The sequence below is a fragment of the Canis lupus genome, chromosome 13 (genome assembly GCF_048164855.1).
Source record: "Canis lupus baileyi chromosome 13, mCanLup2.hap1, whole genome shotgun sequence".
NCBI classification, from domain to species: domain Eukaryota; kingdom Metazoa; phylum Chordata; class Mammalia; order Carnivora; family Canidae; genus Canis; species Canis lupus.
The window spans coordinates 24744394-24762540 of NC_132850.1; the positions used below are offsets into that span (position 1 = coordinate 24744394).

Consider the following 18147-nt stretch of genomic DNA (forward strand, 5'->3'; position numbering starts at 1 on the left):
ACAATTATTGTCTCCCTCACACTTAATGGGTCTTTCTCCCCCCATGTCTTCAACAAAAGACTTTCTCAATGATCTTTACTACATAGAGAAATTTTACAGTATATATATTCACTAGGTCTCTGGGTCATTCCTAAAGTGTATATTTTCCTCTGAGTTTTCACTAGCTTGTTCTATTGAAGTGTTAAATCTCAGGAAATGGGATATAATGGTTAGTATCATATTTTGATTACTTTGTTCAACTGCTGATCACAACTGATTAGTTCTAACTATTGGTTGCACTAAACTTACACTTCAAGAGTTGGGCAGGTGTGTATGGTGACAGCATCAGTTCTCCAATTGCTTTCACTAAGTACAACATTTTTTAAAACTAATGTGACAATAGTTTCCTCAAAAGATAACAAAACTGTCCAGTTTTCTTTGCATCAAGTGGATCTGTAAATAAGAAGTATTTGTTTTTTTCTAGAAATGGGTTTATATTTTGATAGTTTAAGAAATTTATATTTATCATATTTCTGAATATATCTTCATTAAAAATTCCTGTGGTTAAGAGTCCTCAAATTTATAAAATAATAAATAGAAACTAATCCATTTACTTATAGGGTGAAGGTAAATAAGGCACTAATCTAAACTGTATTCCTTCAGAACAGCAACATACCTTTTTTTTCATCTTGTAAATCAGATCCCTTTCTATAAATCTGTTTTCAAGCAAAATTTATTGCCTGACTTTAAAGCTCCATAAGGATCCTCTTGACCTCAACAGTAAATGGCTAGATATCAGTGTTGACTGTTTCCTAGCAACAAATTAAATGTTTAGTACATCCTTGATGTTCACACAGTCCCCTCACTTCAGAAAGCTGTTTATTAAGGTCAAGGTTAATTAACACTTCAGATAATAACAGAGACCCCTCGTCAGCATCAAGAGTTATTCCTGCAAATGTCATTGGATCAGTTACAGGAAATAGGGGCTATTTATGACCTCACTCAGTCACCTATCATATGGAGCTGTCTGTGTATAATCATAGTGAATCACAACAGTTTTTCTCAGGGCTATGCTCCAACCAGCAACTGCCAAATACTAATATAATATCTGGTGTAGGGCCAAATGGGTCATTTCTCCTTCTCTTTTACATCTACCTTATATATGAAGCATTCCATGTGGTCAGACCAAGCATAATAAAATCTAATTGGAAAAAAATACTTCAGAAGGAAAACTAGAAAGTGGTATCCCCTGGGTAAAATCAATTTGTATGCTAAAACATCTTTTGTTCCGTCAAGCACAGACTCCTTTCTAGGGTCTTTCTTTGATCAATTAGTTCCCAAATTTCAATTCAACTGAATGACAATGTGCTGAAAACAACATGCAATTTCCTGGGGGCCCCAAAGTAAAGTGAAATCAAACAACTCAATTTTGATAATGGAAAAACACTTTCTTGCTCCTAAGTAATGAGTCAAATGAACTGTTACAAGAAATCTATTGTGTGACGATCTACTTTCCAATGAACCATATATGGAAAAATATATTAACCAATCGCCTTCACATGCATTCAAGTCCATTCTACTAGAACTAATGTGCTGTCCCCAAACTGCCAAAGATAAAAGTAATTTCTGACATTGTTTATCACAAATGAAAATGATAGAACTTTAAGATAATCCTAAAGAATAAAACAGCACTAAACTTGAATAGGAAGGGAAGGGTAATATAAAATGCCATACGTACTATTTTCATATCTAAAGTGAGCCCCAAAGAAGTGAAGATGAAAACAGAGACTCATGCCTAACTGTGAACAATTAATGTACAAACACCTATTGAATTTGATGAAATGCTTCCACATATCAACTCCTGGGTAACAGTAAATGGAAACATTGCTTGTATCCAAAAGCTTCCACAAAAAAATGTGGTTCTAATGAGAATTTTTTCCTTAAAAAAATATAAATGGACATAAGTGGACTGATGACTTTTACTGAAAAAGACCCATAGATAGTTATACCTAACAATTAAATTTTCTGTCAACAACAATAATAAAAGCAAAGTGGTGTCTAATAAGTATATGGTTTAACACGTTCTTTTAAACAATTCTTTCCCCTGTGTATTAAGGTACTTCTCAACATTTAGAGGCTTAATTATTAAATAACCATACTTTTCTAATCCGTAAGAGTGTCTTCTCTTATTCAAATCAAACATTTTTGGACACACAATAGTTGTCCAATTAGCAATGCCTCTAAATCATTTCTTTGACTTAATAATTATAGCTGAAATTATTAATGGATTAATCTCACTTATTGCGGTGAATTCTCTATGTAACCTCTATGTAAAACCTCTATATAATTTCTATAACTATACTACAAAAATAAAATTTGTAAACACTGGAATAAAATTCAAATGACATAAATTAAAGTGAACTGCTACAAATAAGTTAGATATCATGTTTCTCTGAATCATAGAGGAGACTGTTCTATTAAAAGTTTAACAAAAATATCTACATGGAGGCATCTTTAAGACAAACAGAATGTATAATTAATAGGTTCAGAGGAATAAATCTCAATTTTTAAAAAATCAAGATTATGTCCTAGATGGGATATTCACCTTACAAAGTGATGATATCCTTTTTATGTTTTAAACATAAAAGCAATGGAAGAGAAACAAATGACGCTATTCTAAATAGTGGCATAGTTATGCAACTTAGTGACCATTGTAACACACAGAGCATTTGGGGTTCATAAAAGTGAAAGCTAAAAACCCAGAACAAAAGGTATTTGATACGAAAGAAAGACATATTACCTTTTATTTCATGTTGGCTTGCTTCTCGTCTTCTTTCTAGTTCTTTTCTGTCATAATTCAACCTCTTTAAGCACATAATTCCATATTGTAAACTTGTTCTGTCATTTTTTTTAAAGAAGAAGAAAAGACATTGTATTTACTCAGCAGATAATGAATGTTCTTTTATTAAGCATAGTCAACACTATGCACCACTTCTTAGAGCAAAGAAATAATAAATTACATTTGTAATTAAATCTTTTAGTGCTGGTGGGAAATAAACTACAGTTCTTTGAAGCACACAATGTTTCTAAAGGGTAAAAATATTAATTTCAAAATAAGAAAACCACAGTCTTGAAAATAACCATGGGTTATGTTGTTCACCCATATGTCTTTGTCTTCCATCAGGCTATTTTGACATTATTTGCAGACAGATGAACATTTTACTCATTTGGAAAAAAATAAAATAAAGTCACTGTTATGATGAAAGGAAGGAATTTATTTTAAAAAATGAATGCTTTCTTCTGAAGCTGATGAGAAAAATAATATAAAAACATTAATAAGTTAAAACAAGATAGAGAACCGCATTATCAACATGAAGAGCCACCACCCCTCAGTGATACAGAGTATGTGAAAGAAATCAGCAGATACGAAATTTGAGTGAAAGGATATTGTGGAAGAGTAGAAAACTGATTGATCCTTAAAGGTCAAGTAGCAGAGAAAGGGTTGTTAAAGAAAAGGTAGCACCATGAACACAGGTTTGCCAATGAAATTTTAAATGTGTGGTGATAGTGAGACATACTATACAGAGTTGGAAATCCACGCCAGGAAGGAGGAATAGGATTACATATGGAGAATGGGGTAACATTCAGGAAAGCTTGCATTCAGTGTAAGCTTGGAATACATCCCGGCTTTAGAGAACTATTTGGATGGTTTTCACAGGGGAAAGAATTGATCATAAGAGGTTTTGATGTAAGAAGACTAACCTGGCAGCAAAATCGGAGATAGGGAGACTAGGTGAAGCTAGGGTTAGGGGAATCAATGAAGGGGTCAATGCTGCAAAAATAAAGGGCACAAATGAACAACTGCCATGAGCATAGAAAGAAAATCCAGAAACCAGAGATGTTCAGAGGGAAGAAACAAGAAGACTTGGTGATATTAGACAGAAAGGATGTGAAAGAGTATAATAGGAAAAAAAGAATTTCTAGGCTTCAAGAGTAAAGAGCATTGTCATTCGTGATTTCTTGTTTAGAAACACACGCAAGTTTAGACATACACACTGGCCAGGTGACACCCAAGAACTGAATGCATTTCTAAGCTTTGCCTTTTAGTAAGAACAATGCTGAGTTAACATAGTTCAGAATCAGAGGAAATCAGAAAACAAATCCAAGTTCATGGGCTGAATTATATTCTCTCAAATTCAAATATTGAAGCCTTGACCCTCAGTATTTCAGAATATGACTATATTTGAAGATAGTGTTTTTTAAAAGATAACTAAATTAAAAAAATAAAAATAAATAAAAGATAAATTAAAATATAGCCCTTAGGGTAGGTATTATTCCAGTCTCACTGGTCGGTGTCCTCATGAGAAGAGGAAATTTGGGGGGTGTCTGGTGGACTCAGAGGAGTGTGTGACCCTTGATCTCGGGGGTTGAGTTTGAGCCCCATGTTCAGTGTAAAAATTACTTAAATATTTTTTTTTTAAAGGAAGAGAAGAAAAAAAAAGAAAGAGAAGAGGAGATTTGGACATTCAGAGAAACGGGGAAGCACACATGCAGAAGAAAGATGACGTAAGGACACAATAAGAAGGCAGCCATCTGCAAGCCAAGAAGAAACTGATCATGCTGACACCTTGATTGTGGACGTCTAGCCTCCAGAACTGTGAGAAAATCAATTTTTGTTGTTGAAGCCATCCAATCTGTGGTATTTTGCTATGGCACCTTGGCAAACTAATTTAGTGTAAAAACCAGATAATACTGATGTAATAATAGTCGTAGACATTAGGCAGCTGGAGGCTCAACCAATGGCTTCTGCCAAGTTTTATAGGTCATATGAAATCGTACTGTAAGGAGGATATATATTACGTTACATCGCTGTCTGTCAGATGGAAAACTGGGTCATAAAGACAGTGGGATGCACTCTGCAAGTCAGTACTACCTGCTTTAAGTCAGAACCAAGAAGAGCATAAAGATGAAGCTTGTGTATTTCCCAGAACCCAAAGCACCCCATTGTTTCAGGAATTCTTATTAAAAAAACAAAACAAAACAAAACTGAGTCATTATAATAATCATTTTTACCATAATTAAAAGTATACATATGAATAATATATAAACATAAGTATATATAAAGCAATTAAAACTCAGTTTAGTGAAGAATGGGAAACAGGCACAAATATGTCATCAAAGATTCTAATATTCAAATATCTAATACAACCACACAAGATTTGAGTTCAGGGACAGGGAACTCACTAACAATCTGTATACTATAGAGCAACTGAGAGTCATACAAAGCTGTTCCTTATATTGAACAGAAATCCTTCACCCTACTATCTGCATTTATCTGAACCAGAAAAGCACATGTTCAACAGAGCAAATATTATTCTTCCATCATGTAATAATATCAAACGATAGGAAAATGGGAGAAGATATTTGCAAATGACATATCAGATAAAGGACTAGTTTCCAAGATCTATAAAGAACTTATTTAAACTCAACACCAAAGAAACAAACAATCCAATCATGAAATGGGCAAAAGACATGAAGAGAAATCTCACAGAGGAAGACATAGACATGGCCAACATGCATATGAGAAAATGCTCTGCATCACTTGTCATCAGGGAAATACAAATCAAAACCACAATGAGATACCACCTCACACCAGTGAGAATGGGGCAAATTAACAAGGCAGGAAACCACAAATGTTGGAGAGGATGCGGAGAAAAGGGAACCCTCTTACACTGTTGGTGGGAATGTGAACTGGTGCAGCCACTCTGGAAAACTGTGTGGAGGTTCCTCAAAGAGTTAAAAATAGACCTGCCCTACGACCCAGCAATTGCACTGTTGGGGATTTACCCCAAAGATACAGATGCAATGAAACGCCGGGACACCTGCACCCCGATGTTTCTAGCAGCAATGTCCACAATAGCCAAACTGTGGAAGGAGCCTCGGTGTCCATTGAAAGATGAATGGATAAAGAAGATGTGGTTTATGTATACAATGGAATATTACTCAGCTATTAGAAATGACAAATACTCACCATTTGCTTCAACATGGATGGACCTGGAGGGTATTATGCTGAGTGAAGTAAGTCAATCGGAGAAGGACAAACATTATATGTTCTCATTCATTTGGGGAATATAAATAATAGTGAAAGAGAATATAAGGGAAGGGAGAAGAAATGTGTGGGAAATATCAGAAAGGGAGACAGAACGTAAAGACTGCTAACTCTGGGAAACGAACTAGGGGTGGTAGAAGGGGAGGAGGGCGGGGGGTGGGAGTGAATGGGTGATGGGCACTGGGGGTTATTCTGTATGTTAATAAATTGAACACCAATAAAAAATAAATTAAAAAAAATAAAAAAGGAAAATATCTTAAGTCTACCCTTATCCAAGCTAAATGTCTTTAATTAATTCTCAGGGTGCCTAGGTAGCTCAGTTAGTTGGGCACCTGACTCTTGGTTTCAGCTAGGGTCATGGTCTTAGGATCATGGGATCAAGTCCCACATCCTGCTCCATGCTGGGAGTCAAGCCTGCTTAAGATTCTCTCTCTCCCTTTCCCTGGGTCCCTCTTCCCAGCTTGCACAGGTGCTTACTTGCTCTCTCTCTCAAAATAAATAAAATAAATTTTTAAAATTAATTCAACTTTTCCACCAGGCTCTTACTATTTTATTAATAACAATTTAATGCCCATAAATTAACACAGTTTCTTATTGTCACCTCAGCATATAGCAGAGCTTCTATTGTACCTGCCAATAACCACAATCTAAATATGGCCTGTGAGGCCATTAATCAAAACTGAGATTTTTGTGCCAAGTATAAATCATATCGTTTTCACTTAATCTAGATTAGTTTTAAATCATAGATTCCCCATTCAGCATTTTAATAGTTTTTAAAGACTGTATCATCTTTACTTCTACTAAATTTAATCCAACAGTGTCATCAACTGTATTAAGATTCAAAATATTTCTATAAGTTTAATCGAAGATTTCCAATTATTGTGTCTTCATCATAACTTTTGTCATCAACATATCTGATTTTTTACACCATTTTCATTTCACTAGCTAATCAAGTGTTGTACAGGATGTGAACAAATAGAGTTTTGCAAGCCAAAACCATCTAGATTTATATTTATTATCATCATAATAAACTATATATAAAACCATAAAACAGACTATTAACTATAGAGAACAAACTGAGGGTTGCTGGAGGCGGGGGAAGTGAGCAGGGGAGTGGGGTAAATGAGTGATAGGTATGAAGGAAGGTACTTGCTGTGATGAGCACTGGGTGTTGTATATAAGTGATGAATCACTAAATTCTCCTGAATGTTAACTAAGTAGAATTTAAATAAAAACTCGAAACAAACAAACAAAAAAGAATCATAATCCAACTGACCATTTCTCACATAACCTAGGAAGATATCAGTGTGACATTTATGACATAGTATTACAACAAGCTTCTGTACCCGCTAGATGGTAAACAACTTGAAAAAAGAGGTTGCATTTTATTCTTGTGTCCTTATAGCTGCTTCACAATCCATTCAGTACTTTTTTCTGAAAATTAATGCATGAATAAGCTAAAATACTAAAAGATTTATATGAAAACAAAGGCATTTTCTTTGGAGAAGAATTCCTTCTCACATTTTTTTCTTGTATCTAGGTTATACAATTTGTAACCACTTTTAGAGTAACTTTTTAGAGAGTAACTGTAGAGACTTGAAACTGACCTAATTTTATTTTCAATAAATAATATCCTAACATAAAAACATACACAGATATAAATCACAAAAATGGAATTTCCCAAAGATACAGAAAAATAAAAAGATTTACACTGCATGAGAATTATATACATGTGTAGTTCTGGAAACTCTGAGCTTGTGATGTGTAACAGCTCTACGCTAAATAGGCCCTGCAATTTGCTGCATGAAAATATTTGCCAAGTGTATGTCCACTTGGCAAATAGCACAATTCTCTATTTCCTAGGCATCTCTTTTTGTTCTAGTAATATACACATTATTTATTGTTTAATTTTAATTACTGTTAGAAAAAAACAAAACAAAACAAAAACCTACCGATGGAAACTATCCACCATTTTTAAATGGACACGGAGATCTTTTTTTGTTAAGTGATCTAACATTCTTGCATCTACCAAGCATTCCATAAAATAACTTCTGTATTGAGGTAACCCCAGGCTGGGAAGCCATTCGTTTCCAATCCACTCGTGGTTCATATCTCCGTAAGCCAGAGTCTGTAGAAAAACCGGACACTAGAATTGTTTTATAGCAGTCAAGTTTCTTAGCCAACAAGATGAGATGGTAATAGAAGTATATTACATATTATTATAACTAACATTTAATTACTCTGCTATATGGGGAAAAAAGCAGAAATAACATTTACCCTTTAAGTATTTAATTTGACAAAATGGAACTCTGGGTACATGTACCATGGTATCTGCTTATAGAAAGTGATCGTGTTCACTTTGTATTCTTGGAAGAAATCACATCCTACACAAATATGCATTTTAATTTAAAATGGAATTAATGGCCTAATATAAATGCTGAGCTTAAAGATCTTTTGTATAGGTAAGTTTATTTAATCTAATTGATTTTTATCTGTCAGCTAATACTCCACCATTTCCTTCTCTTCTGTGCTACCACTACCCTCCCTATGGTATAATGGCAAAGCTCAGTGTGAAAAATAGAAACCTTGGTAAACAGAGGAAGGAGCTACAAGGCTAGAGAGACAGAATGCTGCAGTCTGTGTGGACACTATTGTTATCTAATGAAGCACGCAGCCGGTGGTCCATAGAGGTCATTGGAAAGACTCAGTCTCTTTTAGAAATCGGTCAGTATAGACTCTGTATCTAGGAAGCAGGGTATGATCAAAAGCAAAGACAAATAATCTAGTTATTTAATATAACAATGTGAATGAACTCATCCCACCACACATTGTTCGTCCAGCCAAAATGAAAACCATCAACCCTCACCTCTAGACTAATTTTTAAAAAGGACTATTACTATCTACTAGTTTTACAGTATCTTTTATTCAGTTCTTTATGATACAACAAATTCACAATTGTAATTATAACTTGTATTTCTAATGAAAGTCTTAGGTGCTCCCTTTCTTCCATGTGTTCTTAAAAATGATGCAGTTCTTGCCAAAATCAAAACCAAATACCACTCTAATTTACTGAATGGTTAAATATAGGTCCTAGTAATGTCTACCAAAATTTTCTTATAGTCAAAGGTTTGAATCACATGCGCAATTGCACGCATTAATTTTTTCAGGCTTATGTCGTGTGGAAATGTAGAAACATGTGCATGTACTTGCAAATGCACATGGTTGTTCAAAGTACAGATACTTGTCTCATATCACCATCTCAGTTCATGGAAGTGACTTCTGACCTGCACTCCCAATGTGGACACACGTCCTTTGACCCCAGCCTGCCCACACTTCCCATTATACTTTAGAGTATATGTTTCATAAGGTTATTTTTTTAACACCTCCTATTATAGCCAACTTGAATGACTCCTGATTATATATATTCAGAGGTGATTTCAGAGCAATTTAAGTTACACTTCATTGTTTTATAAAAGAAAGAAAATTTCCCTTTCGAAAGAGGCCAGATATGAAATGATATTCATTTTCTTTGCAAAATATCATTGATTTAAAAAGACATAGTATTAAACATAATAAATTCAAATATACATATTAGCTGAATCCTAAGCAAAGTAGAAGATTTATAATATTATGATATACTACAGTTTCTTACTTTATATCCTCAGAGCGTACTCAATGATACTGTTTTAGAGTGTATGAATTTCCTACCTGGGCCCAGCTTCCTTCCTCAGATTCTTTCTGTGTTAGCAGCAGGGAATGATTAATAAAGCAGATAAACATAAATTAATCTCAAATGAAGACAGTAAAATTATTCTAGCAGAAGCAAAATTGTTTGTTATTGAAAATGTTAATTATGACATAAGTAGATAAACACATGGATCCTTATTCAACCCACAGTAATCAATTTAGCAGTTTAAGGTCAATCACATAATTTCTAGTTAATTCCGACTAAACATACACACATATGACAAATGGGCTTTTTATGATACATTGGATCTGGTCATTTCAAACTTTTTTTAATTCTTAAAAGTATGTGGTTTTTCAAATGTAATGAACTACAATAAAAATTTCTGATTATGTATATACAAATATACAGTACATATAAACGTATACATATATACACACATATTTATATATAATAAATAAGTGTAACATAAAGTAAATTGATGAAGTACAAAAAGTAACTGTTTGCCTCTACTAACAAAGCTTTGTGATAATCAAATAGATTTTAGCAATGGGCAAAAACAAACAAAAGTAAACAAGAATAAAAGCAAAGCCAAAGCACTGAACTAGAAATATAATTAGAAAATGACTGGCATTTTTATCTTTCATAAACTACGTAGTCAATTTTTCACATCTGGAAAAAACCAAAAGGACATTAAATTAGAAGAAACTGCTAAGAATAAAATGTCTGACCTACCCAATTTGGTTACTTTACATGAAAAATGACTATATATAATTGGTTTAAAAGCTGACAATTATAATCAGAGTCACTAAAAATTTCTTTAAGCCTGTGCTTTGAATATCAAATGAATAGCTATTTGGGGCGGGGAGGGGGGAGTTGAGTTTTAAGTTCTGTACTGGTAAAGTATAAGAAACTAAATGATTATATTACAATGAGTGTTTGGGGTGCCTGGGTGGCTCAGTCAGTTAGGCATCCTCTTGATTTCAGCTCAGGTGATTGATCTCAGGGTGGTAAGACAGAGGCCCTCTTCAGGCTCCATGGTCAGCAGGGAGTCTGCTTGGGATTCTCTCTCTCTCTCCCTTTCCCCCTCCCTCTGCCCCTTCACTTTCTAGCTCTCTCTCTTGACTAAACAAATAAATCTTAAAAAAAAAAAAAAAGAAGAAGAAAAAAGGTGTGTTCAAACTGAACTTTTCTATTACAAGTTTAATTGGGTTTGATAACATGTATTATCTGTGAATATGCCCAATATGGAGTGATATCTGCTACTAAAAATTCCCAACGTTGCAGAATGATAAATGATGAATATAATTAAAATTCTTGATTATTATAAGCATGTTACAAACTCTTGCGATACTAACCATGTTATAACCACCTAGCACTGCTTCATTAGAAACGTCCAAGTAAAATAAAACCTTAACGAGAAAAGTTAGTTTTCATGCATATCATGATGTAAACATACCCATTACTCAGATCTGTCATAAATAAAATAGGTTTCCATCGAAATAGCAGCAAAATAATTTTTCTTCACGTTCAACAAAGCCGTAAGACTAACCGTTTTTGCTGGAGCTGCAAGATTTTCCATTTCTTCATGGGTCACCCAAACGTTGCCTGAAGGCTAGTGAGGAGGCCCAGGAGAGGCAGTAGGATCCACCAGAGGGAAGCAGTGGTAAAGAAGAAAGGCAGCAGTACTGTAAGTTAACAGCACCACAGCAACACGACAGTACTCTTGCCTCTACAGCATGCACAGGAGAGACAGCATTGCTGGTTTGCTCAGAGCTCCCTTTTTCTTCTACTTAAAAAAATTAAATAGAAAGAGGCATGCTGTGAAGCTCATGTGGGATAGATTTAAAATGATGCTCCTGTGATTACTAATCAGGACAAAGGCTAAATCAAGATTTGCATTTCAAAGGTATGTAGCTATCGGATCCATTTTTTTTGTAATCATGAAGAACTGATTAGGTTTGATCTGTAGAGGTAGGTATTTATTGTTCTTCAGAAAACAAAGGCATGGGTACTTTGTTGTGCAATTACCAATATTTCATTCACAAAGTTTTGATTCTTCAATGTCCTTGAAAAGAGAAAATTGGTGGTCAGTACAAAGCTGAAAGCACTATCACACCCTGTCTGGAAACCACTATCAGTTTTTCCCAAATGATTTCTTCCTTTTATAATTACACAAGTGTGTTGTTTTGCTATATTCTTATAGAGGAGAAAGAAGTAAAATGTTATTTTTAATTTAATAAAGGGCATTTTTTCAACCTTACTAACTACTATCAGAAAGTACAAAACCTAGCTTCCCAATTTCTCGGCAAGGCCCTACACCATTACAGAGACTGTAATGTAAGAGGGACATTTTCCTTTTAGCAGGCACTATTCTTTTTATGAAATCTCATTTGCTTTCTAAATAAGATAACCCATGATATTTGTTCTATACACTGAATAATGCACAATTTCTAAACTTAAGTCCAGTTAGTAATGTCCAGATCAGGCATATTGTGGATGATAATGGCCACTGGGAACCACTTCCTATTAAATTCCACCATTTCACTGGGAAATCCTTATGTACATTGCAAGGTGGTCCAGGTACATCCATCCTAGAGCCACAATGGAATTTATATCCTATGCATTGCTTATTATTTGTTTTGGAAGCGGTCTAGAATCATAAATAGCAAAACTGATGTCCCGACATTAGCCTCCACCATGACTCTCTCTGGCCTTTTCTACCAACACATAGTAGTACCATTTTAATTTGCCTTCTGTTATAAATTGTGTAATTTAGTATAATTTGAAAAATACATATAAACTAAACTGATGAATAGAATCCAATATAAAAGAAAGCTTATTTATCAGAGAATTATAAATAGTGAGGAATAAGTAATGAGGAAATATACATACTCATATACATATGGTTGAGTAACAAAGAGGAGTTCAGTAGTGCCCCACACTGGGCATAGAGCTTACTTAAAAAAAAAACCCAGAGGATAGGCATCATATATGTAAAATTTATATGTGTAAAATTCTCATTTTCCTACCATTTTGGAATTTAGAGTATCTCTGAATTTTTCCCTGTAAGATAAAACTATGCACACCTATAAATTGTGTTTCACATACTGGAGTCTCCCATGTTAAGAGCCCTTCCCCTCTACTCCCAGCTTTTGGGAGTGAGGATCAACGTAAACAGAGGCATATGAATGTATGAATTGTTAAATCACTTCGAATAAATTGCTCTTATTAACTTTGTAAAGAGTGCACTATACCCAGAAGAACCTAACACTCATGTGTCACACACCCTTTACACTGGGTGACCGCAGTGCTTTGCCTGAGTGGCTGCACTGTTTGTTCAAAGTGAGCCGCAGTGAAGGTTACTTGAAATTCAGTTAAGCTGGTCTCATTCTTACAATGATTTCTGTAGCTTCTATGTTAACTGTGAATCCAAATAGTTAAGATCTTCCTTCCTTCTATAAGAAACAATCTGTTTATGCAACAATGTGACTATGTGTGTATCCACTGTGGTATTGTGAATACAATGAAAATCGTTAAATAAACAAAATGCCCAAAATTAGGGATTTGGTTAAATATATTATGGTATTTCCATGAAGGAGTTACGCAGCAATTAAACATGATATGACAATCGTATATTTAATAAAATGAGGAAAATGTTCATGCTATGTGACTAAGTTTCAAAAGAAAAATATATGATATGAAATAATTCATCTTTATAAAAAGATAAGGAAAATAGGCTGAAAAGGTCACTTATCCAAAAGTTAATACTGAACAAAAGTAATAATTTTTAGTCCTTAATTAATAACATACTATCTGTCTTTGAGACGTTAATTTCTCTTTGAAGCCTTATTCCACTACAAAGGGTTTTTCCCTTCTTTGGAATTCCACAGCTCTTTGCTTCTGCCTAACACTGAGGAATTAAACTAGATCATCTACTAAACCTAGTGGTGAGCAAGTCCTACTGCTCCTACCCTGGTTGTCCTCTCTGAAGTCAGGGCCATACGTATCTTCTGGCTTGGCAGAGTGACTTGTACAATCACCATTCTTAGGATGAATGTTTACTGACTACTCTCTACAATTTGCCTGGCACTGAATTAAGGCCTGGGGACCATGGAAAACTGGTAATATCCTTGCTCAGCTTAGCAGAAGATAAATTAAGAGAAAATTAGAAGATAGTTTTTATAAGTATACACAGTGGTAACAATGTGAGCCACAATGAAATTGTGGAAGGGAAGCAAACTAGATTTTGGCTTTTTCAAGGAAAAACATTCAAGAATCATTCGATGAAGGAGGAGTTGGGGAAGGATGGTGACCCTGGAGTCAGAAGAATGTTCCAGGAGGAGTGAAGAGCAATTGCAAAAGCTCATAATCACTCGCAAGCAAGAGGGTTTAGCAAACTGAAAGTAGTTAGTTCTGTGTTTTTGGGATCCTGACGCGGGGGATGGAGGGGGGAGATCTTTCTTTCTTTCTTTCTTTCTTTCTTTCTTTCTTTCTTTCTTTCTTTCTTTCTTTCTTTCTTTCTTTCTTCTTTCTTTCTTTCCTTTCTTTCTTTCTTTTCTTTTATTATTTATTTTTTCTGACTCTTCTTTAAACAACTGAGTATGCACTTTTAATAGTTTGTGACTTAAATTTCTTAAGTTCACATAGACAGTTTTAGAAAAATAGTGTTTCGTTATTCTACTTTCCATTAAGAAACGGACTCAGAAAAAAAAAAAAAAAAAGAAACGGACTCAGATGCTAAAGAAAAATAATAAAGCATATTCTACTTTTCATCTTGAAATTAGGACTTCAGACGTTCCAATTTTGCATTTTCCATAATTGTGTGTACATTGACTCTTAGGAAAAGAGTGTTGATATAAGCCAGCTGTGATGCTTCTCTCTCCTTTGGAAATTAAACTCTATCAGATCTGAATTCGGTTTTTAATACCTGTTTTAGTGGCCTACTCAGCTTTTATGTTAAACATATTCTGTATTATTCTTTTGGCCAAGTGATAATTCAGCTATAGTCTACAACATGATAGACATTTAAAAATAATGTCATACATAAGAGTTTGTTAAATTATATCTTTTTCTACACCTTATTTAGAAAGAAGTTAAAATGGAATTATCCAAGCATGACAAACAAAACCTTTTTAAATAATTTGATCTGGTATTTCTGGCATTAGAATCCAGTATACTGGGAAGAAGTGTAAAAATAGAAACGATACGCATTACGCCAATTCCTGCAGACTGTTGAAGACCCAGGAGAAAAGGTTATTCTCCAGTTTAATTTTGTGTCTGAAAACTGCAATAAAGCAATACCACTTTTCTTTTACCCACAACTCAAATTTGCCTTATTCCTCCACATTTTGTTATTCTGCATAAGACATGGAACCAGAGAAATTTAGTTGACATCCGAAATCATATCCCTTACCAGAAGAAGATGGAACTCAGGGATGGACTAAAGAAAGAGTGACTATTATCTGGAGTTGTTCTTAGTATATGAGTTGGTCATCTGGCATGCATTTTTTTAAAGACATTTTGTTCCTTCCTAGCATTAGGACAGGGATAAAATTATGAGAAGAATAGGGACTTACAAATGAGAAGCAAATGGATTTTGAAGGAAGGTCTTCCACCGGGTATTTATAAAATACCAAATATCTGCGTACTTTCATAATTATGAAAACTGCATAAGAAGTAGTGAATTCAGCACTGATCTTCAGAAAGCACTACTACCCCCAGCGCATTTCCTTTTATTTTATTTTTGTTTTGTTTTGCTCTGAAAGGGAACATCCTTAAGCGTTAACGTGGGGTCACTCTGCATGGGGGGAAAAACCTGGACTTGAGTTAGAGATTAGCTCAAAAGTCTGTCTTGGTCGCAGCCTTCCAGTTGGATGGGCATCACGGCTCCTCACTTGCCAACCTATTAAAAGTGGCAGCGAGGTTAATGAAGAGCCAGCTAAATCTCTTCAGAATAATTCACACTGACATTGAAATGTGTGCTGCCACTGTCTCGCTCTGTGGACTTAACGGAGGCTACTAGTTGCCCAGCCAGGGGGAGAGGGAAGGAGCACAAGCTGACTCACAGTTCGGGACGTCGGGGGAGCTGAAGGACTCGTCAGGGAAACCATCTCTTGGATGGCTAGTCGCAGCTTTAGGCGGTGCAGGGGATTGCTGATTCCGATTTCTCTCTGGATCTCAGTGTCTGATAAAGCAGACATGATGGCACCACTTTTCACGTTGGCCCGACAGGCTGCTACATACCAAGCAGGCATTCCCAGCCAGAGCTGTTGGGCGGGGGAGAAGCAAACACAGACACAGGTCATACTGATGGGGAACGTGTTCACGTCTCATACGTGCTAGGCACTAGTCTAAGTAGCTTACCCATATGAACTCTTGGAGTGACCAGGCCCCCAAAAAGATAGATGCTATTATTATTTTCCTGAGATAACACAGAGGCATAAAGGCCTTAAGCGACTTATTAAAACATGTCAGGAAAAAAAAAAGAAAAAGGAAGTCAGCTAGGCCACAATGGAAATAAAAATCTGCAATCGAGTCTCTAGGGTGTGCAGTTTGCCAACTAATTTATATTATTAGGTTAACCATGATAGCTGCATATCACCAAATCCACCTCTGCCCCCGTGGATTTAAGGACAAGAAGACCAGCCACAAGCTGAGTTTGGTAAAGGCTCATTTGACTTTGTTTAACGCGTGAATTCAGCTTATAAATCTTTAGGATTCTGAGTACAACGCAGTTCTGTCTGTCGTAGAGACAGCTCTACAGTCTCCAGCTGTGTGATTTTGGTCAAAGGCTGTAGCGTAGTTAAGGCCCATTTCTCACATACCTACCGATAGCATGTGATGGTTGCGTGAACTTAAGCTGATGTTCTGCGTGAACAAAGTTTTGGAGGATAGAATGAAGTGCTAAAGGAAAAGACTAAAGTTATAAACATTTGGAAAACCTGAGGTAAAGAGAGTAAGGAAATGAAAACTGCATTAGATGGAAATTAGAAATTCCAATTTTTCAACTCTGCTATGATGCTGTTGAAAAACCACCGAATCAGCAGTGCAAGGAGCATAGCCCGGTGTCCGCACACATCTTCAGCAGTGGGGGAATGCCGACTCACACGGATTGGGTTGCAGCGTTTGAATCACACACATTTGAAAAAAGGAATATTGTCTCCATTCTCTCTGCACCCTCATCATTAGCTATGAGTAAGAAGCAGGGCCCATGCAAGTGAGTGGTTTAAATCTTGGTCTTTAAATGTCCAAAATATTGATTTTTGGGGACTATCTTGCTGATATGAACAGATTGAGCAAAAGGAGAGAGAGAACATGAGTGAGAGCAGTGACAGTAAGAAAAGAAGAAAAGCTATCAATTAGCAAAAATCAGTGCCATGAGCTCTGGACTAGAAGGTTGGGCTCTAATTGCTTCAGTCACTGGTGAGTCCTGTAACTTCTCTAAACCTTGGCCTTAGTGTCTTCATTTGTAAGACAAAGAGATTCAGCTTTATTAGTTCTAAGGCTTTGCAGCAGGCAGCTTCTAAGCTGGGTCCCAGGGATTTCCTCCTCCTGACAGAGCTGCCTTGCCTCTGTGTAATCTACCCTCTGCCCTTGAGTTGGCGCTGAAACCAGTGACTAATGAACAGACTATTGGGAAAGTGATGAGATGCCACTTTCCAGATTATGTAACAAAAAGAAGGTAGCTTCATTCCTGGTGGTCCTCTGTCCCTCCCTCCTCTCAGTGTTCTGGCTCTGGGGGGAATTCAGCTGCCATGTTGTGTGCAGCCTTGTGGAGATGCCCACTTGGTAAGGAATGGATGTTCCTGGCCGGCCACTGGCAAGGAACTGGATCATTGCTGTGAAAACAAGAGTCAGGTTGGAAGTGGATTCTCCCCATATCAGGCCTTGAGATGCCTGCCAATCCGGCTGACCCCTTGGTTGTAGCCTTGGGAGATACTTTCATCAGGGACCCAAGCTAAGTCACGTCCAGATTCCTGGCCCATTGGAGCCATGAGAAAAATAATTGCTAAATTTGGGGATAGTCTGTTAACATGGTAATAGACAACTAATCTAGATATCCTTTTATTTAAAAAATTCAATTGTACGAGGAGGCTACTTGTCTCTATAGGAAGACAAATGAACAAAACTGGAAGCCAAATCTTTGAGTCAGTATGGCCTGGGCTGTGACTGGAGATGAAAGACAGGAAGAAGGGATATAAGAACAGCCATGACTGAATAGTTCATACTATCTTCCAGTAGGCGAGGAACAAGGAATTGACTTTACCTCGTTGGGCACCATTAGATATGATGGAAGACGGGACTTGACTTCTTAGTTTATAAACTCAAATTGTTCAAAATAAGTAAACATCTAAATATACCTTCAAGGGAC

The 18147-nt window shown here is 35.9% G+C and overlaps 1 protein-coding gene across 19 annotated transcripts in view; it reads right to left on the reverse strand.

Annotated features, from left to right (window-relative positions):
- PPFIA2 (PTPRF interacting protein alpha 2) overlaps nucleotides 1–18147 on the reverse strand; it is a 468314-nt gene that overhangs the window by 12418 nt on the left and 437749 nt on the right. For 11 of the 19 annotated variants that reach the window (XM_072772907.1, XM_072772912.1, XM_072772913.1 and 8 more), the window contains 5 exons: nucleotides 15842–16042; nucleotides 11326–11388; nucleotides 9797–9826; nucleotides 8041–8234; nucleotides 2780–2877 (listed from right to left, as the gene is read on the reverse strand). In XM_072772907.1, coding sequence (XP_072629008.1) covers nucleotides 2780–2877; nucleotides 8041–8234; nucleotides 9797–9826; nucleotides 11326–11388; nucleotides 15842–16042 — 586 coding nt within the window. The remainder of the gene's footprint in view (nucleotides 1–2779; nucleotides 2878–8040; nucleotides 8235–9796; nucleotides 9827–11325; nucleotides 11389–15841; nucleotides 16043–18147) is intronic. The other 8 variants (XM_072772923.1, XM_072772908.1, XM_072772924.1 and 5 more) reach the window with 3 other exon arrangements.